This window comes from Calidris pugnax, unplaced genomic scaffold (assembly GCF_001431845.1).
Source record: "Calidris pugnax isolate Ruff unplaced genomic scaffold, ASM143184v1 scaffold34, whole genome shotgun sequence".
NCBI classification, from domain to species: Eukaryota; Metazoa; Chordata; class Aves; order Charadriiformes; family Scolopacidae; genus Calidris; species Calidris pugnax.
Window position 1 is genome coordinate 2,091,152 of NW_015090771.1, and position 27,906 is coordinate 2,119,057.

Genomic DNA, 27,906 nt, shown 5'->3' on the forward strand with positions numbered 1-27,906 from the left:
ATCCCTTTTCACTAAAAAGATCACCTGCCAGCTCAGGCTCACTTGTGAACAGGAAGGCCCGAGCACTCGTTAAAGCCCTTTGGAACAGCTTTCTTCTGTTAAGAAGACACAGGAGTACCAATATGTACTTTGATAGTTTGTTTTCATTAGTATAATTACAATACATTCTGGACAGTTACAAAAATCCGTGGAATCACGTTTTCTCCATAAATTTCTATTGCAAACTTCAAACATTTGGGTGCCTTTCCAGTACTTCTGCAGACTTTTCCTGTGATCTCGGTAAGGACATCCAGTACAGCAACCCTTTTTTTTTTTGTGTGTGTGTGTGTGTCAGCAACTTTCAGTTCTGCTTTGTGCCTCAGGCTTTGATGTCCACCTTGAACGTTGGTTTAGCTGCTGAGTTAAAAGCCCACAGCTACTCCCTCTCATGTTACGCCAATTCAATAGAGGACATTTCCAGCGGGGCAGTTTAGAAAAGGAATATATGCAAAGTGATTTCTGGGTCGCTTAGAGCAAGAGCATTTAGTGTCTTTCTAAAGTCAAATCCCGCTCTAGATCAGAAGGAATTCCAATGAAGTCAGTCAAGTATTTAAATTTTCAATTTAGGAGGAGAATTTGGCTCCACGTAAACTGATAGCGTTGTTCAAAGATAGCAGCTTTCTCAAACAAAAAATACTGCCCGTATGACGAGCCACCCGGCTTTCTCAAACACAAGAAACATTCTGCTGCATAGCGCTGTTAAAATGTATAAACATCAGCTACTGAACCTAAAAACATTGTCAGCCCACTTCCAGTAAACGTCAAGTACATTGTACTTAGCTGCTTCCAAACACCTCTTTGCAGCAGCAGGTGTGGCTACACACAGCTTCCACCTACAGGAGTTACACCCAGTTACACCATCTCGCACGCGTGTGCTCCTCTCTGGGAAGTCAGTGCAGCAACGTCCTGGGCCAGAAAAACACAAACCCTACCTCTCCTGCCCCGGGACAAGTGACGTGGCTCTGACCACAGGAGCACGCTGCAAACTAGCAAAGCATTGAAAGAGTTGGCAAAAGTGTTGAAAGGCACATAGCTTCTCCTTAGCAATGTTTCCCTGTTCCGCCTGTGGTGCCCATTGAGGAATTAGTGTTGGGACCTAGCCTGAAATAAAAAAATAGTAAGAAAATGGAAGCCTTCCAGGAAAAAAAAAAAATTAGGTTGCTTTTTTTTTTTTTTGAGCTTTAAGATTTTACTATTGCATGTTTTCCTCTACCTTTCCAGTGGAAATTAAGGAAGCTGTGGATGCACGTTAGCCATACGTATGGACTTACTACTACTGGAATACCAAATGGCAGAGCTGCTGTAAACTGTTGCAAGTACTAAAAACAATGCCTATAATGGTCTGTACAGCATTTGCAAATATTTACTTTGAAAAGAGATTAGTGTAGTTCTTCGTTTTCTCAGCATTGCTTAGAAATGCTAAAAAACTACAACAGCGAACTGCTACTTTACACCAGATCAATATACCCCGACAGATATTTAGGAATATATGCCATTATATTTAAAAATAACAAGTTCCTCTAAGCTGGTAAACCTAGAAGATTTTACATAGAGTTAGAGATAAAATATTAAAAATTCTTGTTTCAACTCCACACACTTGACATCTGAATAGGAGTGATGTAATCATACTATTTATTCCATCAGTGAGACAAAATGTTGTATGGAACTAAATTTCTGAGATTTTTAAATAGAAAGTCATTTAACTCGTATATACACAAAGTGTTCTTTCCACAGATATTTACATGGCAAATATGTTAGAGGAGAACCACTATGACTAAGTCTCTACAAGTATAGCATCCTTTCTGAGCTATTCTCTCTGCCGAAAGAATTCACAGAAGCTTTGAAGTAAAATCTAGACAATTAAAGTTACCTATATTTCACAGTAGGTAAAGAAGCCATTAAATGATATTTCAGCATAAGGTTTCTGGAAACAGCTACACAGTAGAGTTTTACATCCACCCCTCTCTTCCAGCATTCATGGTGAAACTAAATCTCTTAATTTACAAGAGAGATAACGGCATACGTAAAGATGTACGCGTGTAATTGTAGTTCATCCTCCTCGATAGAGGCTGGTCAGCCGTTCTAGTTCTTTGCAGTTGTCCATGGGCATGGAGTCTGCCTTCTTTCGGAGGCGATCGTCTCGATATACTTTTGCTGCATAAAGTAAGTCTGTTTCTTTAATGACAAAAAGAGAAAAGATTTTTTTTCAGGTTAAAAACCGAAAACGTTGCAGGATGCGTTCCTTCTCAGAGCTGCCCGTAACACCTCAGGCGTAATCCTCGCCCTTTTTCCCTTCTGTCTATTCTAATTTCCCACAGTCACCAGCTAAACTGCACTGCTACGACTTCCCTTTGCCCAATCTTCACAAGCATTTCATCTTTTTCAGCAGCGAAAGTGGTAGCAGCCTTCCAACACCCATCATACAGCAGTACCTGATTAAAAACCAAACACACAATCCCGCCCCCACCAACTACTTCTGTCAGACCTCATTAAACAATACAAATAAGGCCACACTCGGTGAACTTGCATATTACTGACAGCCCGAGCATCTTGCCTGTGCCCAAAAATCCATTCTGAATGTTAAGCCCATTACTTCAACTGGTTCTGCTTCAGACTGCCAGCGTTCAGAGGTGTTAATAAAAGAGCTCTCTGAATTATACTGGTGTTCAATAGCTTGACGTTGCTGAGCATTTTAATTCTCTCAAATCTTTTTCAGCCCTTCAACTCAAAATGCATAAGCAAGGCATTCTTAAATGTCAATCAACACTGGAAAGATTTTAACTGTCAAGGAGATCCAACACACAACAGGCATTTTAAATCCGTAAACCCACAAAATCAGCTGTTTCTATAAACAGAGAAAATCTATTAGGGGCTGCTTTCTCAAAATCAATTTGGGTAGTTTTCACAATCTGATAAATTGCAAATAGCAAACAACATGTGAGTCACCACCTTCAGGTTATTTCTCTTCTTTATAGTAGGGTCAAATGTTTCTCTAGTCATTACATTTTTCACAGAAAATCTGTATATACGGAATCGTGGGCCCCTCTGCATTGCTGCAGACTGTTCATGCTTTAAAAAGTAAGCATGTCAAGAATAAATGCTGAAAGATGGGAAAGGTATTCTTTCTCCTCTTTCACTCCCCACGTGGAAATTGCATATCAACTAAACCTTTTCAAAGACATTTAGACAGTAAATATATTGCAGGAGACACAAATATAACATTTAAGTGTAAATTTAAGTGTAATGACTAGGTAAATAAAAACTATCCTTCCAGATCTACACTCTAGAAAAATGTACAAAGTACAAGTACACGTGCAAGTAAATGTACAAGTAATATGTTCTCTTTTTATTGTGCTGGATCGTATCTGGTCTTTAATTTTTTGTTCACAACCACGATCTTTTTTGTAAACTATTTTATATTAAGATTACTAATCATTCACTTGTAGATGAAAAATTAGGTTTCATGAAGAGTGAACACATTCAAACATTTCAAGATGATCAAAAGACAACCTAGCTGGAAATATACAAGAGTTTTTTATATTTGCTTATGAATTATACCCTAAAATTTTCTGATGCTTTCCTCTATTTGAAAAATCTGGGGAAAAAAAAATAACTCTGATCTCTGGCCAATAATCAGAATGTTTTCCCCCAAAGTACTGGTGTTTCTCTTACATACATGGGAGCTGTCAGCACAGTTTTCTGCCTGCAGTTCTTTCCTGTGGCCAATTTGTAAAACTGCAGACGTTTAATTGTGCATAAGCAAGGTGTACTCACGAGTAAGGAGCATAAAGCCTCCAGGAAGCATTTGGCCTGCCATAAGCAGGCAACACAGTTTGCATTTGTATATGTAGAGGCAAACTGTAAGGAACGCTTGCAGTATCCTGTTCCAGCATGTGACCAGCTGTGATGCTGGGCTGTCTTTTACAGCTGGGGGCAGCTACAGGGCCATGTTAGCTGAAAGGCTGCAGAGCTGTTCTCACAGAGCACGAAAGGCTCATGAAATGGTCACAGATAATAGCATAACAGGTTAAAACTGCTGAAGATTTGGAGATGGCTGATGCTGTCCAGTAGTCTTAGGCTTTAACAGTGAATTCTAGGCTACTGCGAGAACATAGCTGCTTGTATAGTACCAAATCAGATTGGAAAAATAGAGGTTAAACTAAAATAAAACCCTGGTTTTAAGGTTTGATATAGCCAAGGTACCAAGTCCAGGGAGAAAAATTATTCAGCAGTGGCAAAAGATTAAGCACTGATTTACAGCTTGTGATGTTTCACAGGACATGCTGTGTGTCCTTGGTCACCTGGAAAAGCAGTGTTTGTCCATTCTGTGGTCCAAGGCAGATTATTTTTTCTTTCTCCAGAAAAAAACAGTGTAAGCTTTTCTTTCTTTTTTATTTATTTATATAAAAGCATGCAGGGAAATGAGATACTGCCGTGATAAAATATCCTGGAAGAGATTAGAACTCTTAGCTTTCGTCCTTAAATTTGAGCTATCTCTTTCTCATTATCAATTCACCGTAGTGCTTAATTTTCTGAGAAATGGTCACAGATAATAGAGCAGCAAGTTAAAATTGCTGGTGATTTGCAGATGGCTGTTAGGTCAGAGAGCAAAACATAGAAATTAAGTGACACTGGGGACACTTTTAGAAATGAAAACCAGTAGGGAACCTTTACACTTGCTTTCGCATTCAGGTATTTTAATAGTACAAACCCTTGATTCTTGCCTGATGCAATCTTCTATAGTAATACATGTTTTCATGAGATTAGGCGTGTTACCAAACTTACTTTGTTGCCTCTCCTTCCAACAGTTGTTACGGATGTTGGACACATAATCCTCTTCCACACTCTTTTCCACTTTCTGTAATGACACTCCTTTGTATTCATTTCTAAAGTCCTTGTTGACGTAATAAACGACATGCAAGTTTTCTGTCTCCATTTTTATGACCTGCCCTGTACTTCTGCAAAAAGGAGGGAGGGGGAGAGAGAGACTAGGTATTTGATTTTTTTACACCACAAATACACTTTTAAAAAATATTGCTATTATTGAAGAACAGCACATCACTGAATTTGCCCTTTCAAGACAAGTAATGAAATGAACGGCTGTATAATCTGCCAGAGAATAAAATTACTACATTTCCCTGAACATTAAACTTCTGCTGCTTAAACCCTTGATCTTGAAAAAAAACCCACCCCACTTCAGTAAGACACTTGTTTCATATCTCTTTAGCCAAATATAAGCTTTGGTAATAGAAAATTACATTCAAACTCAACAGAAGAAAAACAGGTCACTATTCTGTAGCAACCCAGCACAGGCATCTCCATTCTAAAAGTGTCTTCTGCCAGCCCTGACAAATCCATTTTCCTGCTGGCATTCTGTGGATTAAAAATCAAAGATTGTGCGCAGACATTTTGGCAGAGAAGTGTTTACAAGCATCACAAGAGCTTAGTTGCAGAAGGGGAAATCATAACACCCTGGAAATAAAGAACTCTGAAAAAATAAGGTAAAAGAAACCTTTCTGTTGTGGGACTGAGAGCTCTGCAAAGAACTAAGGACCTTTAAAACAGTTGTGGCAAGTGAGCTGAGTCTACTAGCTAACTGCATGCTTGATTAAAGTTAGTTATTTCTCCCAGGAAAAAAAGGTTTATATATCCTTCCGTACAACCCAGGTTAAGTTTCACTAGTAGAATTCTTTGCAAGAAAATGAAGATAAACTATTTTGTTTATATATCCTTCCGTACAATCCAGGTTAAGTTTCACTAGTAGAATTCTTTGCAAGAAAATGAAGATAAACTATTTTACCATCACCTAGAATGAAGAAAAGAACAGAAAACTTCCTCGGCCCTCATCTAGTTCAAAACTTAAATAAGGATGAGAAAGTCCCTTTCAAGTATTTCACTTGCTACGAGCACAGATGACTCCTAAAAGCATAATGAGCCCCAGCAGGTTTCAGGATTTGATTAAACATGCTGGGGATGCAAAGACCTTTGCAACATGTTACATTGCATGGACACACTGCATTTTACCAGCAGACCTCCTGAACTCCAGGTATTGCTGACCTCTTTTCTCCATTACATTTTCACAGCGTGATCTCACAAGTTTTGTTCTGCTTTGTCTGTGCTTTCCCTCCCTTCCCTCGCTGTGGGAAATCAAGGACCAACTAATGGAAGGCTCTCTAAAATGCTTCTGAGTGGGAGAGGGTGATTACAACATCCTCCCCTCTGTTTTAAGCTAATGTGATCAAGTATTACTTACGATCTTGGGTATAAGGCGTAAGGAGGGTTCGATACCATCAGCTGGCTCAACAAGGAGACGAGGATCAACACAATAATAGGCATCAGCTGAATGAACATAGAGAAACCTCCCTAAAGAACAAAACAGATTGAAGTATTTCGTAAAACAGCATCAAGTAAACAGGTAAATTTGACAAGATTTAATGCTAAGCATGACTTTCTGCTTTAAGCATCAAAAGCTGCTAGGAAAACTATGACTACAAACCTGCAGACACCGTGGTGTTATCTTAACTTTCCAATGCATACACAGTATTTATAGAGAGCTCAAGCTGCAAGAGCTGATGGGTTAGCCCATAGCCACAAGCAATTACCAAATGAATAGCTGGATTCAGTTACATTGTACACCATGACTTGGTCTCATCTGTACAGGGTGATATGTAATTATACAGGACTATATATAATTCACATAGATGAATATTGAGTCTTAACAACAATTCTTACCTCAGCCCAAATAAATTTTTAAATGTTGACAGGATTAGTGACCAGAATTAGTGGCATATTTAGGCTAATACTACCAGTCACTAGTAAGATTCTGACATAGAACAACAGATTTACAAATCCAGGCTGTTATCTTCTCAAATTTGCACACCTATATACCAATCAGTAAGACACTACCACCTGCCAAAGCTTTAAAATATTCAACTGGCAAGTACAAATCCTCCTCTATGGTACAGAGCTCCTGTACAGCCACATCACTGAGAGAGACTACCAGCAGATTTCACAATCCACAGTTTAAAATCAACGGTGCTTAAACATACATCACCCCTCTCTTCCTCCCTCTCATGTCCACTCTGACGGTGCTGATTAGGATGACTGTAGCCAGCACGACCATTAGAAAATGAATGTACACTACCTAAGGAAGGAAATATCCACATTTAAATCATGTTAACAGAAAAAACTATTTAGAGGTCAATACAGAAGCAACAGCATAAAGCATTTAACGTTATTGCACAATGACACATAAAAAAACCTCAATTTTAAGATACCTTACAATTTCAAAGTTGTTTAAAGTAAGTATTTTAAGCTGTAAGACAACAGATTTGTTATTTCATGTACCGCAGAATCACCACAGTAACCCCAAAGAATTTAACTCACATTTTTGGGATTTTGCAACGCTTAGGAGAAAAATACACTATAATGCAGATTAAAGAGTCGGGGTCTGAGGCAGGTTGGAGTAATTTTACTGTTTTATAACATCACAAATTCTAATGCCACTCCGGGCAGTACCACTGTATCCCGATGATTATACTCAAATATACAAATACCTGTTGGAAAGGCCCCTCCAAAAAACATGTTGAATAGATCCTCTGGTGTAATATCTGCCTCACAACCTCTATGGAAGTTGAATCTACCGTTGCTAGGGTGATTGCATGTTTGCTCTTCGCTGCCTGTAAGGTCATACTGCTTTCGTTTTTCTGGATTACTCAGCACAGCATATGCATTTCCAATTTCTGAAGCAAGGAACACAAGACAACTCCCATAAATGAAAGATAAGAGCTATTCCAGCATGAGCAATGCGATTTCAAAATCAAGAATAGGCAGCAAATTATGTCCTTTACTGTATGTTACAAACCAACAATAGTACAAGGCCCAGAAACATCTCTACTTTTCTTAGCATAGCTTCCACAAAGTTTCCCACCAACGCTATTCAAAGGCCTTTTATCCTGTAGAACTAGGCAGGAGAGCTTTGATCCTTTTTCTAGGGGAACACCTACACCTGTGGAAATGTTCTCTCTCACTGCAAGTACAAAAAAAAAGCATCAAGCATTACAGTGAAAGCTTTGAAGTGGGGTAATTGCAAAGTCCATTTTGCTCTTGCAGCCTAGCTTAAAAACATCATAGACTCAGTATTCATTGGTTTCATTTGTTAAGTGGTGCCTTCTTCAAACGCATCAATTTTATTGTCTGTAAGAGTGTGAATGTATTTTTTAATAGGCTTCTTAAGACATTTTATGGATTACATTAATAACACAAAGTTTTGTATGACGTAACATGAAGAGTACAACACGTGTGTGTGACAGGAACATGTGTGTTCCCAAGGTTAATAACACAAAAGTTTTGCATGACGTAACATGAAGAGTACAACACATGTGTGTGACAGGAACATGTGTGTTCCCAAGATTGTCAGTATGTCCTCAATATTTGGAGCCTGGCCTGGATGCTTGTCCCCTTCTGCACTATATTATCACGAATTAGCAACTTCCATTTTGACAGTAGAAAGGGAAAATCGGGTTAGTGTGAAAAGACCACAAGCTTTGCTGATTTTACAGGCTGTGACCCTAGCTGCTCTGCACAAACATACAGCTCTTGCAGACTGAAGGAAAATGTCTGCTGGCACTCGATCAACAGCCTTCACTCAGTCACATCTTCATTAAACCCCTTCTGCTTTCCTTTCTTCTCTCTCTCTCCCAGGGCTCTCCAACAACAGGCTTCTTTTGCAGCCAACCAAGAGAAGGCACAGGGCTTACGTTTTTTAGCGTTGAAAAGCCATCAGTCATCAAGAGTTTGTGAAAGGTGCAATGCTATAAGCTCAACACAGGCAAATAAGGCTATGGCTTTGCATAATTAATGTTTCAACATTATCCAATTGAAAAAAAAAAAAAGTTAATGAGTCTTAGCTACTTGCCTTTTAAGATGCCCTTAGAAATAATCATTAGCAATTTCTTTAAGGGGAGGAGAAAACCCAAAGAAATGAAGCCTGGTGATGTGCACTGAGAGTGTGATATACACTACGGACACCAAATATTACTACAAGGTTCTTCTGTTACTCAGGAAGAGGATAAAACTGGAAGGAAAAATCTAGATTTTTCCCAACAATTAAGAAATTAGGGAAACACAAATGAGGTGACTCACATGAAGTCAAGACACCATACTGTCACAGTATGGTCAGCAATCTTTTTTGACTGTTATTTGCTTTTATTATTTGATGATAATTCACAGCAGATTTGATTCAAATATAATTTTCTTTAAATAAAGAAATGAAAAATAATAAAAAAACTGCTCAGAAGTTTCAAAGGAAAGATTTTTGATGAAGCTGCTAACAGAGATTCCACAAGATTAAAAGTGATTATATTTGCACAAGCTTTTTAATGCAAAAATATAACCTCAGAGAGAGCGCTTAATACAAGCAAAGAGCAGTACAAGAGATTCCACGAGATTAAAAGTGATTATATTTACACAAACTTTTTAATGCAAAATATAACCTCACGGAGAGCGCTTAATACAAGCAAAGAGCAGTACTAGGTAGCTCAAGATTTAAGTAAGTGCCTTGCCTAACATCAAACTCAATTCAGTTTTCTAATGTGACCTTTCCTTAAAATAAAGCATGATTATGAAATAATATCTATTATTACAAAACTCTTTTTCTCAGCTAAATGTTAGAAACTCAGACACCTTTAAAAGAGGCAAACTAAATCATAAATTTACTCAGCCATACAAGAGATTACAATAATTTTGATGCAAGAATACTAGATTTCACTAAATAATTTTAGTCAACAAGATGCCCCTACAAAATTTTCTGTTAATTTACTCATCTAGTTAAGAACCAGAAAGTGAAATTAAGCTGAAGACATTAAACTTGTACAAAGTGCTAATGTTAAATAAAAGATTAAATAAACTAATTTCTTATATTTTAAAGATTATTTAAAATGCTATTAACAACGAAGAATTATTTTATTTTATAGGGCTGGAAACAATTTTTGAAGAATAATACCTTTTTCAGATAAAGCCATCATATAGCTGTATTAAAATAATAATTAGCAATCACCTTTCCTGCTATGTTCTATCTACTTTGCATCTGGAATTGTTAACAAATTATTATAATTATCCTTAAAAGTCTGTATGAAAACTCTTGCTCAGGACTTTTTTTCTTTTTTTCCCTCGCCCAATTTAAGAGTTTTATCCAACTGATTTTTTTCAAATGTCTACATGTAAACCTCACACAGGAAAAAAATAAGAAAGATGTACCACAATCAGATTGTTTATTTATTTATGATCATTTCTTACAAATTCACATTTTTCTTCATCCGTGTCTCAGATGAAGGTGTAGTTTTCTTTAAAAGGCTTTTCCTCAACAATTGTCCTTGTGCAGGGCTAAGCTTGGCAGCCTTAGATAGGTCATGTCAGATTGTAAATTTTACATAAGACATGGTCAAAGGCAACTACTAATAAGGCCAGGTTGGAACCCAAGAAGGCTTGTGTGGAAAAAGTAGTAAAGCTACACATTTACAAGGAATTCTAAGGAAAAAGTAACTTAGCCTGGCACGTGGTTCAGTAAAAACTGCATTTTGCTATCAAGTATTTGTTTTTTTCAAACTCAAGTATAGTAAAGGTTCAAGATAGTAAGATTCAATTGACTGCATTAAGTCAAAAGCCAATAAAAAAGTGCAATTGTGTTTCACGGATCAAGCATTCGCTCCCTGTACCTGAAAATTACAGTCAATCCTCTGAAAATGAACCCTACTGCAAAAGTTCACATTATTATCTATACTTCTAGGTATATGTTAAGATAATAAAGGCCAACTATTTTCTTAGATAACAATATAAATTTAATATTAGCTACAAAACACCACATTGACAAGTTTAATCATAAAAGAAATTTTAAGTAAAAATAGTATTTTACTTTTGAAAGCCTCTGTTGCTCCAGGTGCATGGTTTTTGTCTGGATGGAATTTCAAAGCAAGTTTTCTGTAAGACTTCTTTAGGTCTTCTTCACCTGCATCCTTTGACACCCCAAGGACTTCATAGTAATTTTTACATTTCTTTATACTGCAAAAGAAAATTAGGTAAAATGTTGTAAACAAAACAGTGTAGAAGTAGTATGTTAGAACACAGCTGCAAATGAGGTAATACATTGCACTGATACATTACATCTCTCACTTTCAATATAAAATAGAAAAAAAATATTCACTCTAGAAACAAGGATTTCCATTCTTCATAATAAACTCACAATTGAACACAATAAACTAATGTAGTCAAAATTACTTACAACATGTATTTATTTTACTACTCCTACTGTAGAACTGCTATAGTTGTAAGAAAAGGTTTCAGTTTGCAATTACTGTAGCATTTCCTCATCCCCAATTATAGGAATATTGCTGTTAATAATGCATAAAATGAAGATTCCAAATTTACTTTGCAGACCTAGCGGGCAGGATGGCCTGTTTTGACTGTAAACAGCAAACGCTCTTTGGTATGCACAAAATAAAACAAAACTAACAACACCTCCCTTTTTCCAACCAACAGTCAAGTTATAACACCATTCAAGCATTCACTTTTCAGGGAAATAAGGCATGTGAAAATATCTCCGCTGCTGGGAATGCACCTGGATCTTAACAAACTTTCTGTGTGTGTTTCTAAAAATTCAAGGAAACAATAACAGCTCCAGCAATTACAAATTCAGCACCTCTCATATGTTCAATGTAGCATTTTTTTAAAGCTCTGAAAACTCGGAAATATTCTTCCTGTAGGCAGTCTCACCCAGACAGGAAAAGCAAAATCTGGAAATGATGCACTGATTTGGAATACTTTACAATACTCAGAAGAGAGAAAGAGCAGTTACAGGAGAGAACATTAATCTTATGTGGGTAGGAAGAACTGACCAAGCCAATAAATATACCTTAAAATCAAACCAAGTTACTTGGGTAAGAATTCAGAAACTTAGAAAAATAAGGCTGAACCACAAAGTTGCATTGCAGAGATGCGGCACGCTGACATTTGGTGCATTCTATTTCTGAGAAAGAAATAGAAATTACATCCATAAATATTTTAAAAGCTTTGTACAAAGTCTCTTCCCATGGCTGTAACTGTGTCCACATTCTCTTAAACGTACAGATCTCTACTTAAATACGGGTTTAGTGTTACAAAGACTATACACAGGGCAGCCAAGTGGAAAAAGAGGGGGTAAGCAAGCCTTTGGCTTTTTCATGAAAGAAGAATGGTTACTCTGTAATTAAGGGAATATCAGAAATACAACCACACCGTCGTGTGTGGTCCTTTATAGTTCACAGATTGATCAAATAAAACTTAATTTGAGGGATCCCTTTTCCTGTGTTCAAATAACACGAGCTTTTATGGAAGTCTGAGTGTAACGCTCGCAGGAGAACTGAACTGAACGTATGCAGGCAGCTGCCAACACGAACATCCTGTGAAATAAATATAGCTCATTATATTGAAGTAACATTTAATAAGCTCCAGTTAGGAAGCTGATAAAGCTAACTAAAAAGAACACAATGAATCCATCACCAAGAAAGAACGGAAAGAAAATACATTAAATTATACTCTGAATACTGGAAACCTTTGCTTGTTAATTTACACAAGAAGAAAAAATTTCAGTGGTCTACAGATCCCTTCATCCTTAGCCTCAAGACCTGGATTACTTATGAGCTGCATCAATGACAGCTTTGTATAAAACTGTAACACTATCAAATTAAGCTTTTATTTCAAGAAACGACTTTCTCAGCATCCAATCTAAGTTCTTCTCTTCAATAATTCAGTGCCTAAACTGCATCAATAACAGACAGCTTTGTATAAAACTGTATCAAATTAAGCTTTCATTTCAAGAAATGACTTTCTCAGCATCCAAACTAAGTTCTTCTCTTCAATAATTCAGTGCCTGAATTATCTGTTTGTGGACCAGACTCTTCAGAACTTTGGTTGATATAAAATTAGGTAGTGAGTCACCAATGTTTAGCAAATTTGTTCTTTTATTAGCATTAAAACTGTAGTGTTAAATGTTTTTAAGCACTGTATATCCTCAACAACTTTTTCCCTCAACAGCATATGGTTATTTCTCATGGAAGTAACAACTATTCACAACCACTGGAAGTCCCCCAGTGGGCAACCTTCATGGGAAAAGCAGGAATGGTGGGTATCAATCAGAAGATGTTCAGGTCAGCACATGACACACCAGCTTCTGACACCATGACCTGCTTAGAGCCAGTGCATCAAACCAAAGCTGCTTCCTGATGAGAAAGTACAGGGAGAAACCTGTTTTGTGGCTCCTATAGCACTTGCCCTCCAAAGGGATGAATGTGGTCACCCTCCACCCAACAGCTATCCTGAACCTGCTCCACAAACTGGATATATACAGCTGTATATATCCACAAACAATATACTGATAAATATTGTTATTTACCAAGAAACAGGCCTTCAGTCGAGGTATAGCACATTTCTACTTTCTCTTAGCATGCCTTTGCTGGTGATTGCTTTGTAAAAACAAAAAAAACTCTACAAATACACAAGAATATCTATTCCACCATTCCTCATTCTGTTATGAACTATGATTTAACATTTCAAGCACATCTTATATCAAATCAACCTTGTACCCTGACCTGCTACCCTAGGCTAAATGGCCAGTCTCAAGCCAAGAAGCCCTTGTGAATTTGTGACAGCCACCCTTGACTTCTTCCTTGTGTGGACAAGCTCACAGCAACGCTGCCTCCAACAGACCTGTAACCGATCCTCCAGGTCATTTACATTGCCCTCCTTTCTACTGCACAGGATTAACGCTGAGATACATAACCCCTCTTCACCCATTAGCCCGTTGTCATCTCCAGATCTCCACCAAGGCAGCGCTGGCTCGTACAAACCTCAGCAGCAAACATAAACTGCAAGTTCTCTGCCGGATAGCCTGAGGAGCACTGCTGCACATGACTTCGTGGTGAATCACGTGGAATACGCAAATAACATACACCAATTTTGCAGAGTTTAGCAGGACTTTGCCTTAGGCAGATCAAGCTTTAAAGATAAAATACATTACACTACTGTTCAGAGGCACAGGGACCAAAAACCATACCTACGCCTGGAATCCTCAGAGATGACCTTGTGCTATGAAGCCCTTTCTACACCCTGCCATTAGACAACAGTTTTATAGGATTGCTTTGCCACTTCAAGGCAAAAAGCATTGGGACTGCAAGAAGCATCTAGTTAATGCAAAGTTTCCTGCAGGGAGGGAGTTAGTGCCTTCTGCCAGGAGGTCCCTTACTGAGCACAATTCAGGGCAGTCATTAGAGGGAAACGGCTCGGTTTTTGCCCACTCAGCAAAGCCCATGCAAATTTTGCACCAAAGCTTGTACTGCAGCAGTGACGGGACAGGCAAAGATGATCAGAAGGTGCTTTTCAATTAAACAAAATTGTCGGTGTTTGTGGTGCACTCCTGAGAGGCAAAACTTCAATGCATGACAAACTCAACCCAGTAAGTCCGTTTATAGCAGGACAAACTACAGGGTCACCAGGGTAACCCACCAGATCCTCAGGTCATACGTGTGCTGTGCAGTCCCCAGGCTTCTCAAACACTGCTGGAGCACACACCACATCCCTCCTCCCCCTTAAAGAGATGGGGATCACGGGGCTTTGCACAGAGATTCTCTGACACTTAGGTCCTCCTCATCCCAACTACCACTTGTCCTGATAAGAAATTTTTCTCCAGCTGCTGGGGAGCTGTTGGAAGCCATGGCCAGCCTGATCCTTGTCCCCAGGAAGCAGCAGGCCTTTTTAGACATATTCCTCATCCCTTGTCTCTAGTAGACCAATGACTGACAATCTTCACCAGAATCCCTTGCCTGGAGCGTTGAACTGCCCTGTGGAGATTTATCATGGGAGGGCAGATGGAGGGATGGAACCATCCCCTCCCCACTTGCCTCCTAGTGCAGGCTGCACAACATCAGCCAGCAAAGGCTGGGAAAAATTAAGAGTAAAAGCAGCAGAAGTTGGAGAAAAGACTGATCACTGATGTTACTTCTGGCTTTTAACAGCATCTGAAACCCCTGTCCTGCAGCACCCTCAACGTGAACAACTAACTTTCTGAAAGCCGCATTTCAAATTGTTGTTTGGTTGGTTTTGCTGTGCTTCAGGCACTGTACTGCCCAGTGCTAGTTTTCTTGTGTATGTAAGCTCCACACAGATGCTTCTTTTTAAAATTGCAATTTACATATCACTTGCTTATGCACTGCCCCTTTTGTACTGAATTGGGTTTTTTTTGATGTTTATTTCTGGCGTATTTGAAGTTTGGCTCACTGCTCATTTGTTTGGGGTTTTGTTTTTGGTGAATTGCTTTTCTTGTGGTTTTCATTCCTGATTGGATCACTTCTGTGTCAGAATTACTATCACATTATTTCTGTTGTTTAGGTAATTTCTGTCCTTGCTGCATTGTTAGTCCCCTGCCAGCACCTTGGCACTGTCCTTCTGGTTAACAGATTTGCTGGCTGTTTTAGGAGGGCACATTGCTGGATGTTCCTGAAATAATATCTGACTTTTAGAGAATAGACTTCTCAAATAGCATGGGGGCAAGTGATGGCCTACATTCATCCACGATCTGTTGACAGAGGTATCTTGTCATGACTTGCAAAGCTCCACTATCCCAGCTTGCAGTTGACAAGCCACCTGCAGAAGAACTGTTCAGCCAGCTTCAAGCTGCAACTACAGCTAATTCTGCCCGACACTGGGCTCCACTCCATGCTCTGACAGCTGAAGGCAGAGGAAGCCCTTCAGGTCTCGAAATGTCTGCTCTCACTTGGAAAAGTTCTGGGGCTACCACCACTAGTTCCTCCTGTGACCACAAAACAATGCCATCCTACTGCTGTGCTTCTTGTTTCACTTTTCAAATCTGCAATTCAGATTAGGTCAGCATCACCAGCTTTTATCAGGTTAACAAAACCTAGAAGAGATGCTTGCACTTCTGTATCGAATACCTACAGCAATCCATAATCATGAAGTTTTGAGTACAACTAGGTATTCCAAAGGGCATTCCAAAGCCTCTGTCTACACACACAAGGATGGCCCAAAAGACAAATACTTTGACTGCAATCTCCAAAAGCTTGCAATAGGAGCCACAGTTATTTCTCCCAATGGTAACCTGAACTGAGCAGCAATGTGAATGCTAGTGACAAAGAACACAGCAACAAGAAGCTACACTGGCTTCTGATCCCAGAGTTGAGCAGAAAAACACAGTAAACCACAGACCAATTTCTACAAGGGTCAAGTTTCCAACGATGCCAGAGAGCCTGATGCAAATGGCATCTTGCAGCTGGATTGAGAACATGCCAGTCACAGTTTGGATGACGTTAAGTGTGGTTTGCACAAAGTGCTCAAAACTGGGAAGAGAAAGTCAACGGTGGTGTTGAGGAACTCAAGCCAGTACCAGCATACCCCTAGTTTCTGAAATCAATGTACCCAGACCTTCAGATCTCTGTTTTACTGACAGATTCAAAAACACAGTTGGGAGCTTGTCTTAGTACCTTGCTCTTGGATGTACCTGGTCGGTCAGTTTGTTTCTCCTGTGTCTATTACATGGAATATTCAAGGCTGCGTTTGCACCAGCATATTTTTCTCCATATTTTGTTTAAGCTTTTATTTAGCTATAAAAAGAGTAAATTAAAGGCAGGAGCTTTCTGACAAACTCCGTCATATCTTCCGTGCCACTTTTCCATGACAGGCTCTGTGACTGTGATCTCCACCTTGACTTTCTCAACCATTCAACTGGATATTTCAACAATTCACAGTAGTTCCAGCAGCCTAATTAAAGGCATGCCCTGATTTCTTTGCTTTGTTTTTTTTTTCCATTTTAGCACATGTTGATTGCTCTTATTATTCCAATTTCAGTTAATTATCTTCCTGACCCCATGATAAAAAAGTACTGATACACCTCTTCTTGCTGAATCCACAGAAGTCTCAGCAGAAGGCCTGGAAAAAATCTTACATTCCTTCTAGTTTGATCCATGAAACGTTTATAGAGGCAATTTTTTGGTTTAGTTCATAAATTCAAATCAAGTTGCTGATTATTCTTGACCAATACTGGATGACATTCAATCCTGCCTTGCAAGGCTCCTACAAAACTCATACCTCTCTATCTGTTTGGTTTTGTTCTAGCTCAAAGATCAAAATACAAAATATCTTTCGTTCTTGTGCTCTCTTCTGAGGGGCAGACACTGGCAGGGCAGGAAAAGCAGTACTCCACCACAGTTTTCACAAGACAGCAATCCAACTTTAGCATATTACTATTCATGGCAGTTATCTTTCAGATGTCAAAAAGGTTATATGGCATATATGCTACGCCTTATTTACTAAAAAAGATACATCAGGCACCCTATGAATTTTAAGAACATTTAAAGGGAGTCTGTATAAATTGTATGACCTATCTATATCTCTAAAACTTTTTTTTTTAAATCATGTAGCTGACAACAGACAATGCACACTTCACAGCATAAAAAGAAATGGGAAAGATTAATACACAGCAGGCAAATGATTTTTTTTTTTAATTTCATGGTAGTCCACTGAACCTTTCCAAAAGGTATGCACACTTGATATGAGTAGGTAGATGTTTGAAAGTAATTAAGAACTTTGATAACTATTTTTTTTTTTTAATTTCATGGTAGCCCACTGAACCTTTCCAAAGGGTCTGCACACTTGATACGAGTAGGTACATGTTTGAAAGTAATTAAGAACTTTGATAACTCAATCCTGATCAGCACTTCTTGTTTTACATGAACTAGAAAAAAACCAAAATTTAAATTCTCTTTCTTAGACAAATGTTTTGTTTCTTTATCTTAGCAAAAAATGCCCATAACCTACATCAAACACTGAAGGAATTTTTTTAAAGCAAAGACCACAGAATCCAAAAGCAAATTCTCCCTTTGTTTATCCAGCACATGATTCTCATGCACTTATGTTAAGTTGACATTGCTCAGACAGCTTTCAGTTGTGTAGAGACTTCCAGGGCATTTGTTCTAAAAAGACCTAAATCTACTGTGGGTCCTAACATATTTCTGCTAGTCTCCTGTCAATATCTCTGATATGCAGGTCACCTAAAGCGTTAAGGCAATTTGATCCAGCCCTCACTGACAAGATAAGCATCACTAAGAAAAAGATGCATGTACTACAGGCCGTATTTTCAAAGCATTTCAATCCAAAAGTAACTAAGTGCTTTTGAATATCTCAAGCTTCAAACTGTCACACTGAAACAGCGAGCATCTTTCCCAGGAAGAACAGAGCATCACCCAGCACTTATGCAATCAGTGGAAAGACATTGCATCTTATGCTTCTCCCTGTCGAGCAACTTGTTTGCAAGCTCATGTAATGCCCTACACGAATGTTATGGTAGCTTGCTAGTGATCAGTGTCCCCTGGGCACGTGGAAAAAATAAAAACAGCACAGAGGCACTTGTTTGTACTCATATGTGCCCACATTACTAGAGTAACCCTGATGAAAATTAATGCAGTTAAATTAGTTATACTGCTCCAAGTGTGCCCTCGCTATGCTTCTTACATCTATTGTCACGAGCAAATTCAAGACAGCTGGACAACTCCAAGAACACTAATCAGTAATCCAGAGTGAGCCCCCCTGTCTACCTGCTCACTACAGCTTATAAAAAACGGGTTGGAAATGGCACGTGTGGTTAAATCGGGAATGCTTTCTCTCAGTCTATATTCAGTTACTAACACAGAACCAAAAAAAAAACCAGAGGGAAGAATACCTGAGGATAATGACCACCTTTCAAATCATAAGCATAAAAAAAAATTGATTATGACAGAGTCAGATTCATGGTAAGGTTCAGAATTTATTAAAACTGAAAGATTTTGCTACCTTGCTACCTAGAAATTTCTTTCCTTATAGAAAAAAAGAATCAAAAATCAGGCATGAAAGACTATTTAAAACCACCTCTTTTCCCCAGCATTTCATTAACCAACTGAAAGGTCCGACAACCATTCCACTGTGGTATGGCAGAAGCATATGGTGGTGACAAGCTCTACTCTCTGAAGAATACCCTCCCCAGAGGGGTGTGCTTCATTTAATTGGGAAAGTCTGGGGCCTGACTGAAGCAGTACCATATGCAGCCTGACACGTTTCCAACTAGAAAGCTCATTCTCACTGTGGTTTAAACATGAGCTTTCCCTCAGCTATCATCACCGAATGTGTTATATTTTTCCATTAAGTTTTAGCCCACTGTTTGCATTTAATCCCGTTCTCCTTGGCCAGGCGCACATGTTTTTTAATTCTTAACCACAGATTTTCTAAATGCTGGGTTGATGCCACTAACTGACAACATGACAAACTTTTCAAAACTTCCAACAAGAACCGAGGACTTTCTCTGTTGATTACCACACGCCTAACCCAAAATTCAGTCTCTCTCCAGAAGTTCATAAACTGCTATACTAAAGGATGGTAGCATCACTCAAGCTAAAGTCGAAATATTATTTTAACAGCTGATTTTCTAAGTGGTATGTAAAATACAAACATGGATTGTTCTGCAAGCTATCACAATTGCTTATTTGCAAAAATCTGTGTACTTTTAAAAACCCTAAATTTTATATTCACAAAGCAGATTGTTAAAATAGGTATACTTAATAGGTTTCAATAGGTACACTGAAAGAAGCAATGTTGCATCAAGATGATCCTCAACGTGCAACTTGTGTGAATATCCCTACCTCTGGTTCTGATCTCAACAAACTGGATTAATTGTATCTGGTATCTAGTGAATTCCCTCAAGGAAGGAATACCGAATACCAAGAGGGCATACAATGGAGAAAAGTTGGCTCTACAACATCATTTTAGTCAAAAAAAAGTAGGCAACATCACTTTCTGGTAAAACAAACAAACAAACAAAAAGCACTTGCAGGGATCCCAATGTCAAAGCAGACTGCAGCTCAGAATGGCACGTCACGGGTGAGTGAATACTGGCAGGAATAGAACCTTCCTCGCGGCAGCTTTCTGCTGCTACATGTGTTACCTGTCTTAATTAGATCTAAGCCTCATTTTAAAGAGGACTTCTTTCTGGATATTTTGTCCCATATGCACGTGCGCGCACACACACATTTTTGTGTTCATTTTAACAGCTAATATTTCAAGGTGGCCAAAAACGTACACGCTTATTCAGGTTTTACTTTAGATGTATCATGAAGAGCAGTAAGATTAATTAAGCAGAGATGACAGTAAATGAAAAGCTCTACCAAACAGCAACACCAAGAGGATAACCATGCTGGAGCTGCTGCTGCCTATGTGCCTGAATGCAGAGAGGCTGTATCAACAAGAAAAGCTGCTTTTTCCTCACTGTTAGCACAGCTGAACAGATTATTGAACTTCAGGAAAAGACTCCAAGAGAATATCAACAGCAACATACATTTCACACACACACAAAAAAATCACACACAGATTTCTGTTTTTTGCACAACAGTTTATCCAGCCTACACAAACTAGGAGATGAGGGACCTCTTGATTTCCCTTCTTTAAGCTTCCTTGAAAATATTTGGGCTAGGCTTATCTGAGAATAGAAGTGGGGTTTGAGGTGTGCAATTTTAGAGTGGCTGTATTTCTTCAGCAGAAGTCAGGGCACACATCCAACAATATTTTTCTCACTCCTACAGCCAAAAAATGTGTAACAGTAACACGACTTAAGAGTTATTTGCCCCAAAAGGACATTTTTATTGATCTTTGTTTCTTTTCACAGATCCTCTTTTCCTAATGTCACCCCATCTTAATACTATCACGCTGCACGAAGTCCAGACAGAGTTTATACTGCAACTTGGACTATGTGCTTCAGTGCTTCTCAGATACCTGTACTTCCAGAACGAAATAGTTTTAACACTGATCTAAGACCAGCCTGCACAGCAACATTAGCTTGAAAATAAACTTTAGGAGTGAGCATGAGTGAGCAAACTTAAAATGTCACGAGTATAAAAATATTTATGAATGGAAACACTGTCTTGCAAGTTTTACTACAGAATTTTCATCACTTCTTCCATTTAACATGCAATCTACTTTGCAACTATTTCGAGTATTTTCTTTTTAAACCATCAAGGTTAGTTTATATAAAGATGAGTATCATCTTTCTTGCAGAAAAGTGACAGCGTCTCATATTATGTCTAAACACAACAAAACTCTCCTCTTCCTTTTAGCCACAGTTCAGTACAAGTAACCCTGCTCAGCTAACCTTGAATTTTCTGTTGCTTCTTTAGACACTAGAGCTGAAAGCATAAGTACAAAATACACCGAATGAAATGCAATGATGTATTTAAGCAAGGCCATACCTGAATACTCCTTCCATTTGGTCTTTGGTGTAGCCTTTTCCACCTTCACCTGCAGCTGATGCATTGCTCTCCTTCGTGTTATTGGGCTTACTTTGATCATTGCTACTGGCTGGTTTTCTGCAGTAAGCGCCTCCCCCAGCAGCACTTCCATTCTTCGTAATAGCTTCCAGCAAAACTATAAAACAACAGTATATCATAGTATCATTATAGGCATTAGCAATTAAGTCAGGGCTCTCACGTTTCTTAAATAGGAGCACCACATTGTAAAAGACAAGCTCCTTCCTTATCGATCACTGCTTTGTAGCACTAACATTTTTGAAGCCAGTCTTGCAACTCCTTTTTGTGGCAAAACTATGGAAAAACGTTTCAAAATTAGTGGCTGGACTCCCCTCCACCTCTGCCAAGGTAATTTAATACTGGAGAGAATTTGTCCAGGTCTTTCATTTCTAGGTGTTTTTTAGAGGGACTGAGTCCATTCTTTGGGGCCAAAACATCAGAATACCCGAATAAGCAACAGTAAATAGAAAAGAGGAACTAACCCAGCACTCTATAAAGAACCTGCAAATTATTCCATAGAGAGAGCAGGCCCATCTCCAGCACACTTCTACAGTACATAGCTATTTGTAACCTGAGCCATTAGGGGCCACAAACTGGGTGCTCTATACCTCTTCCAGACAATACCAGTTGAAATTCAAACTACTGTTAAATGCTACATAAGTCAGGACCAGCCAACTACACCCAGCTCTTGAGACCCAGATCTTGAAAACCAGCATGTTTTTGCTGGATCTGGAAATCCTCTTTCCTTCCATGCTCCAACAGATCTTAAATTTAGCAGTTTCAAAAATTAACAGATGCTAAGTTTTCTTTTTCTTTCTGCATATAAGCCTGTATTTCGGGGGTATCTGTCTTACCAATAGATCAGAAACAGTACCATTCTACCTTGAAGGACTGCACACGAAGCATAACGTGGATCAAAGATTATTAAGCCGTCTGTCTTTCCTGAAAAGAGATCCCTTTGGAGCACTATGGCAAACTACACAGGCCAAATTTGTTTCATAAACAACTGAGAGTTACTATCTGCATTAAAAATGCCCTAATAAAAACTCCCAAAGAAAAACATCCCACTCAAAGTGAAAGCATGTTATAGCTTTACTGTTAAAAAACATTTTCTTCCAGAAGCTAGTGAGAAGAAGCCTGAAGGATTTCCTCCTAAATCTAATTAAAAAAAATTCTTCTCTGACTAGCACAGCCTCTCTCAGAGTAGCAGAAAACTGGGATCCTACACATCCATAGCTTGTGGATCAGAGAAGCGCAGGAAAGAAAAGAAAGCAGAGCTTTGTTTAAAAGGAGAACCACCACTTCCATAAGATGCACTTCTTAAAACTCTCCAGTATTTGCTTTTACTTATTAATTCACTAATTACCCACTGGCCAAAGCAGTCTGAAGTACTGCAGATGAACAGCTACACTTGGCCTGAACGAGAGTCATCTGACTCTAGTGCTGGTCCTCTGCTTGTGCCTGCCTCAGCAAGATTCATCAATTGATCAGAGCAGGCTTTTTACTGCAGAAATAACGAAAAGGCTAACATTTACGTGCTGGCTTGTACAGCGAGGGGATGCTTTCACTACAAATGAAATTAAGCTCTTGAAAACAGGAGAGCTACAGTTGCATTACGGATTGCAGCTGAAGCATATATCCAAATATTTGCAACAGTTTATTCTAGTATCATCCATTATAGGAATTAAAGTTGCGTGACAAATGAAGTAATAACAACTCCAACAAGGTGACTGCCTGCAAGCTAAGAACTAATCAAGAACAGATATTTGAACAGACAATGCCCTCAGAATGAAGCATCTTTGGTCCAAATGTGCTCCAGACAAGAGATAACAGAAAATAAAATTATTCTTTTTCTCTTCTCTGATATTTAATAGTGGTATCATGTGGGATTCTATCAAACACGTGACCCTGACTCTACCTTCTAGAAATAATGCTTACTTGACAGTTTTGCAAATCCTGCCTTTATATTGGTACTGCTCTGGAAATTCCCCCATCCCTGCACTAATGCTTGTGCAAAATCAGTAGTGACAATAACGGTGAAAACTCTGGTGTAGAAAATAATTTGCATTTTTTACGCCCAGTGTCTCTTTCACAGGAACCTTAGCTGGTAAGCCTTTTCATGAACTGGTTTGGCTGCACTATACTTTTAACATTACTACCTCCTAATCACCTTCTCAGACCTCCCATCCCCATAACAGAGCCACACTGCTGAGAAGACAGTGCAGGATACTTGACCAAAAAAAAAATATTAAAAAATTAAAAATTCTAATCCATAGCTTCTTAAGATAGCAGGACACAACATATACAAACATGCCATTGTTCTACACTGAAAAAGAAAACTGTGCAAAGGCTCTGGGGCCATTGTTTCCTTCAAATAAAAGATACAGTTTAGATACTCAGAAACAACTTCAACTCTCCGATGAACTGCGGGTGGTAAAACCAGCAGTTAGAACTGCAGTACTAGCAGTGTACTATAGAAAACTTTCACTGTGCATCTAGGTATTTTAAAACAGGACATACAAAGAACGAAAGACTTATTTTGTTAGCAGGTAAGACAACGAAATCTTATCTCCAAATGTGTCTGAAGCCTCTCTTCTGTGTACTGTTACCTGCCGCTAAATGAAAGATCCTTGCACTGCATTTGATCCATTATGCAATGAACATGACCCCCACTTCCACTAATGGAAGAACTGTGGAATTCAGAATTCATACTAAAGCAATAGCCTAAAAAACTAAGCTCACATACTCATGAAAAGAGAAGTTTGTTTTAACGGGCATCATCAGGAAATAGTACAAGAAATCCTTAAGTACTGAAAAACAAAGCTGTCCTTAATGTCTGCCTTCAACTTCAAAAAGAATGACACCTAAATTTGAAAAGGAGATCTTGTCCTTTGTTATCTTTAAATCCACTCTTACAAATCTTTCCCAGACAAGTAATTAGTTTCCATTCAGTTGCAAGATGAATCATTAGCAAAGCCCACAATCAAAACAATATTTTGAACAGCTGAAACGTAAAACAATTTTCTAGCAAAGAGTGACGTCAACAGGAACACTGCTACTACGAAGTCATTAGCTGAGTATCATTAAATAAGCACTGACCTTACATTTCACACCAGTAAAGCCTTAAAATAGCACTGCTGCAGTCAGCGTGTTTCGAACAGAAGCTTTGTTTAGCAAAACCGGACTTCACTGATGACTGAACTAGTGCTGAATCCATTTCCAAATATCGCCAAAACTATACCATACATAGCATTCTTTCAGAGACAATAGTTAAAATCTGCCCCCTGCCCTTTTACAATCCAGTATAATATCAGGAGGAGGAGGAAACTCCTATCAGTAAAAGATTCAGTGCTATCATTCTCGTTGCTGTTATCACTGATGGAACATCATTTGTGAAATGGTGGGCAATTGTTCCTAAAATGATACAGAAGATACAACCTATGAAGCATCCGGGACATCACTGACAAGCTGGTACGTACTACCTTCTAATGCATACCCCAAAAAGAAAATAAGCCAGCACACTGACAACTGGGGCTGCACCATGTTGTCCTATCACCATATAAACCCAACACATTATGACTGTAAAATAAGAATTTGTATTAGAACCAAGAGAGCTCACAAAACCTTAACTGTTTCTTTCTCTTTGGTATGTGCTAGGACGCATTTTTAATTATCTAATAAATTACTAGCTTTGGTTTTTTTGGTTTTTTCTTCCAAGAGGACCCCTTGCTCAATATATCTAAAAGATGACAATGAGATAATGAAGCAGTAATTTCGCTTGTTCTTCGTCAGCATAAAATTCCAGTTCTAATTTATTGCACACCTTCCAGCTCCTGTCCCCAAAACAGGACATTCTATGCCCTTGCAGCTTCCTGCAATTGTAACAGGGCTACTTAAGTGCCACAGGCTTTTAGAAAAAAAAATAAAAATTCAATGAGTTGTGTGCTGTTTTGGGAGGAAATAGGATGATTTGAAAAGAATTACCAACCTCCACAGCTAGAAAACTGAAGCACAGAAACATTACAATTTTACAGAGACCCCTAATTTCTAAGTACCTAGTTCAAATCAGGCCTAGGGCCTGATTTTTTTCAGTGGTATTAGGACATCTGCAATTCTCATTAGCTTCAGATGGAGCTTTAACTGCCCACCAGTTCCACAAATCAGGCCCTTGTTTCAAGCTGAATACCTGAAAAATGAAGCACAAACAATTAGCCATCACTAATGGAAACCGAGTGAAGTGACTTATTTAACATCACAGAGAAATTCTGTGAAGTATTTAGTTTCATTACACAGTTCCCCAGATTACAGTCCACTACCATAAACACAAGAACCACCTCCTTTTCACTAGGTCTGTGCCTAATTTGTGACATACTTTGGTAATTTCCACAGTGACTAAAACAAGTGTCCTACAGACAATAGCCTAATTAGCCATCTATTTCTTGCACTGAGTACTTTACAATGGTGGTTATGTAGTAGCAGTCCTACTTAAAACAGAAAAAAACAAACCCAACCAAACACTCAAAATATAAATCAGATGGAGGTATCTCTTTTTTTTTTTTTTTTTTTTAGAACTACCGTAATCGTTATCTTGGAGGTATAAGACTGTAATATGCTATGAGAAGCAAACAAGTCTATTCACCCTCTTTGGTGGAAGAAGCTGAATTGAAACCCTCAGCCTTCCTATTGACTAACACAGCTTCCAAAAAGCTGAAAGTATTTTCACGCATGTCATCTTCTTAAGGCACAGGAATTTAGGGGAATACGGCAAACTTTTGCTTGTTTTTATTTCAGGGAGGTATCTAACGTGGCAAGAATATCAACAGAGCCACATTCCTGATCTAAAGCAATGGTGTCCTTCTTCCAGGTGATCTACCAGCAACATCCATCCTGCCTTGCAGGGAAAAAGAAACCCAAACCACACAGACAAAAAAAAGTATATGCTATAAAAAAGAATAGCACTGATGAGACTTCACTTATTGTTTGCATGTAAAAAGCTGTCAGGAGATAAGAGAGGTCAAGAAAAGGTTCACCCAGTTCTCACCTGACCAAAAGCTTCACTACAGTATAAAACACAGCACAGAACACTTCCAGTCAGGATTTCACCCCAAAGTAACGTTCCAAACATGGTAAACGTCTCTGAGGCCTTTCAGCCAGTAGAGAGCCCTGAAGTCTATCCTGTTTCTTCCATGGCACAGACAACGTAAGGGAGAACCAGAGGAACGCAACAAGTCACCGCTGCGTTCGAAGGCATTTCGAGCTGACTTCTGATACCGTGTGACAGAGAGAGTCCAAGGCAGGTAACAGTTCGGGTACACTGAAGCCTTACTATTGTGTTTTTTAAAAAAAGAATAATTTCTAAATACCTTTTGCTAGAAAGATGCTAATTATTTGTCAAGCTCTAGCACAGGAGCGTCTGAAGAGCCAACTAAGTCACAGGGGTCGCCACCTCCCCCTGCATTTTCCCCAGGGAAGTTAAACCTGTCTGCCATTCCTACGCAGCCACTCTACAACCAAAAGGGAGGGGAAACCGAGAAAACCCCCAAACTCCCGTCTGTCGGAGAATGAGGCCACTGCCCAGCCTGGAGCAGCAGCTCCTCACGGCAGGCCGGCAGCCAGGACTAATCCACGGTGACAGAGGAAAAGGCAACCCGGCCTGTCTCGTCCTGAGGTGTCCTGCCGTTAATCGGGCCTAAACCCGGCCTGCTCGGCTACGCGTACCGACTGAGGGCTAACGGGAGGGGGGGAACCGCAGGCGAGGAGCCCGGCTCTGCCCCAGAGCGAACCCCTTGGGCGAGGTGGCAGGTAGCCCCCCGCCTCCCCTTCCCCTGGCGCCGCAGGCAGGCGCTGAGGGCGGAGATCCACCGTGCCCTCCGGGGCACTTCCACCATCACTCCGGCCTTCCCCCACAGCCCAGTCCCGCACACCGTCGGGGGCCCGCGCTGGCGGTGAGGGCAGCGCTGGGTGTCCCTCGCCTCAGCGCCTCAGGCTAACGGCCGCCTGGCCTGAGGAGACCACCCTCCTCCCGCCCCCCGCCCGCAGGCCCCGCGGTCCCCCCGCGTCCCGGCGGCGGAGGAGAGGAGGAGGAGGGGCGGCCGCGGCAGTCAGGGCCGGAGGGGAGGGGGCCGGGCTTCACCTCGGGCCGTCTCGGTCGGGTAGAGCTTCTGGGCCTTGCCGAGGAAGCGGAGGGCGCGGTCGCGGTTGCCGGCCTCCAGCGCCTCCCGCGCGATCCCGATGCACTTCTCGGCCTCGTCCCGGTTCCCCTCCATCGGCTTCTCCTTCCGCCGCCTCCGCCCGCCGCAGCGCAGAGAGAAGGGGCCCGAAGCCAGAGCGGAGCCGGGCGGGGGAGAGGGACAGAGAGAGGAGAGGAGGGGAGCGGAGCGGGCAGGAGGGGCGGGCGGGGGCTTCCCCTCACTCCGCAGGGCTCATCCCACCGCTCCGCGCCGGCGGTACCCGCAGCCCCAGCGCGGCACTCGGCCCCGGCAGCCTGCCCGGCCCGCCG

The 27,906-nt window shown here is 40.0% G+C and overlaps 1 protein-coding gene across 1 annotated transcript; it reads right to left on the minus strand.

The window, feature by feature from the left end:
- Positions 1-123: 123 nt before the first annotated feature.
- DNAJB14 (DnaJ heat shock protein family (Hsp40) member B14) lies at positions 124-27,906 on the minus strand. Its single transcript, XM_014941157.1, has 8 exons — positions 27,541-27,906; positions 21,351-21,525; positions 10,952-11,097; positions 7,596-7,781; positions 7,089-7,183; positions 6,293-6,402; positions 4,825-4,997; positions 124-2,214 (listed from the first exon to the last, which is right to left on the minus strand). The coding sequence occupies exons 1-8, from the start codon at positions 27,671-27,673 to the stop codon at positions 2,090-2,092; spliced, it is 1,143 nt and encodes a 380-aa protein (XP_014796643.1). The 5' UTR covers positions 27,674-27,906; the 3' UTR covers positions 124-2,089.

Excerpts from the sequence above, each read along its gene's own strand:
- DNAJB14 (XM_014941157.1), bottom strand. The coding sequence starts at position 27,673 with ATGGAGGGGAACCGGGACGAGGCCGAGAAGTGCATCGGGATCGCGCGG. Across the intron at positions 6,403-7,088 it reads GGGAGGAAGAGAGGGGTGAT|GGAGGTTTCTCTATGTTCAT; the intron begins GTATGTTTAAGC and ends TTTGTTCTTTAG. Across the intron at positions 2,215-4,824 it reads TTGGAAGGAGAGGCAACAAA|AAACAGACTTACTTTATGCA; the intron begins GTAAGTTTGGTA and ends TTGTCATTAAAG.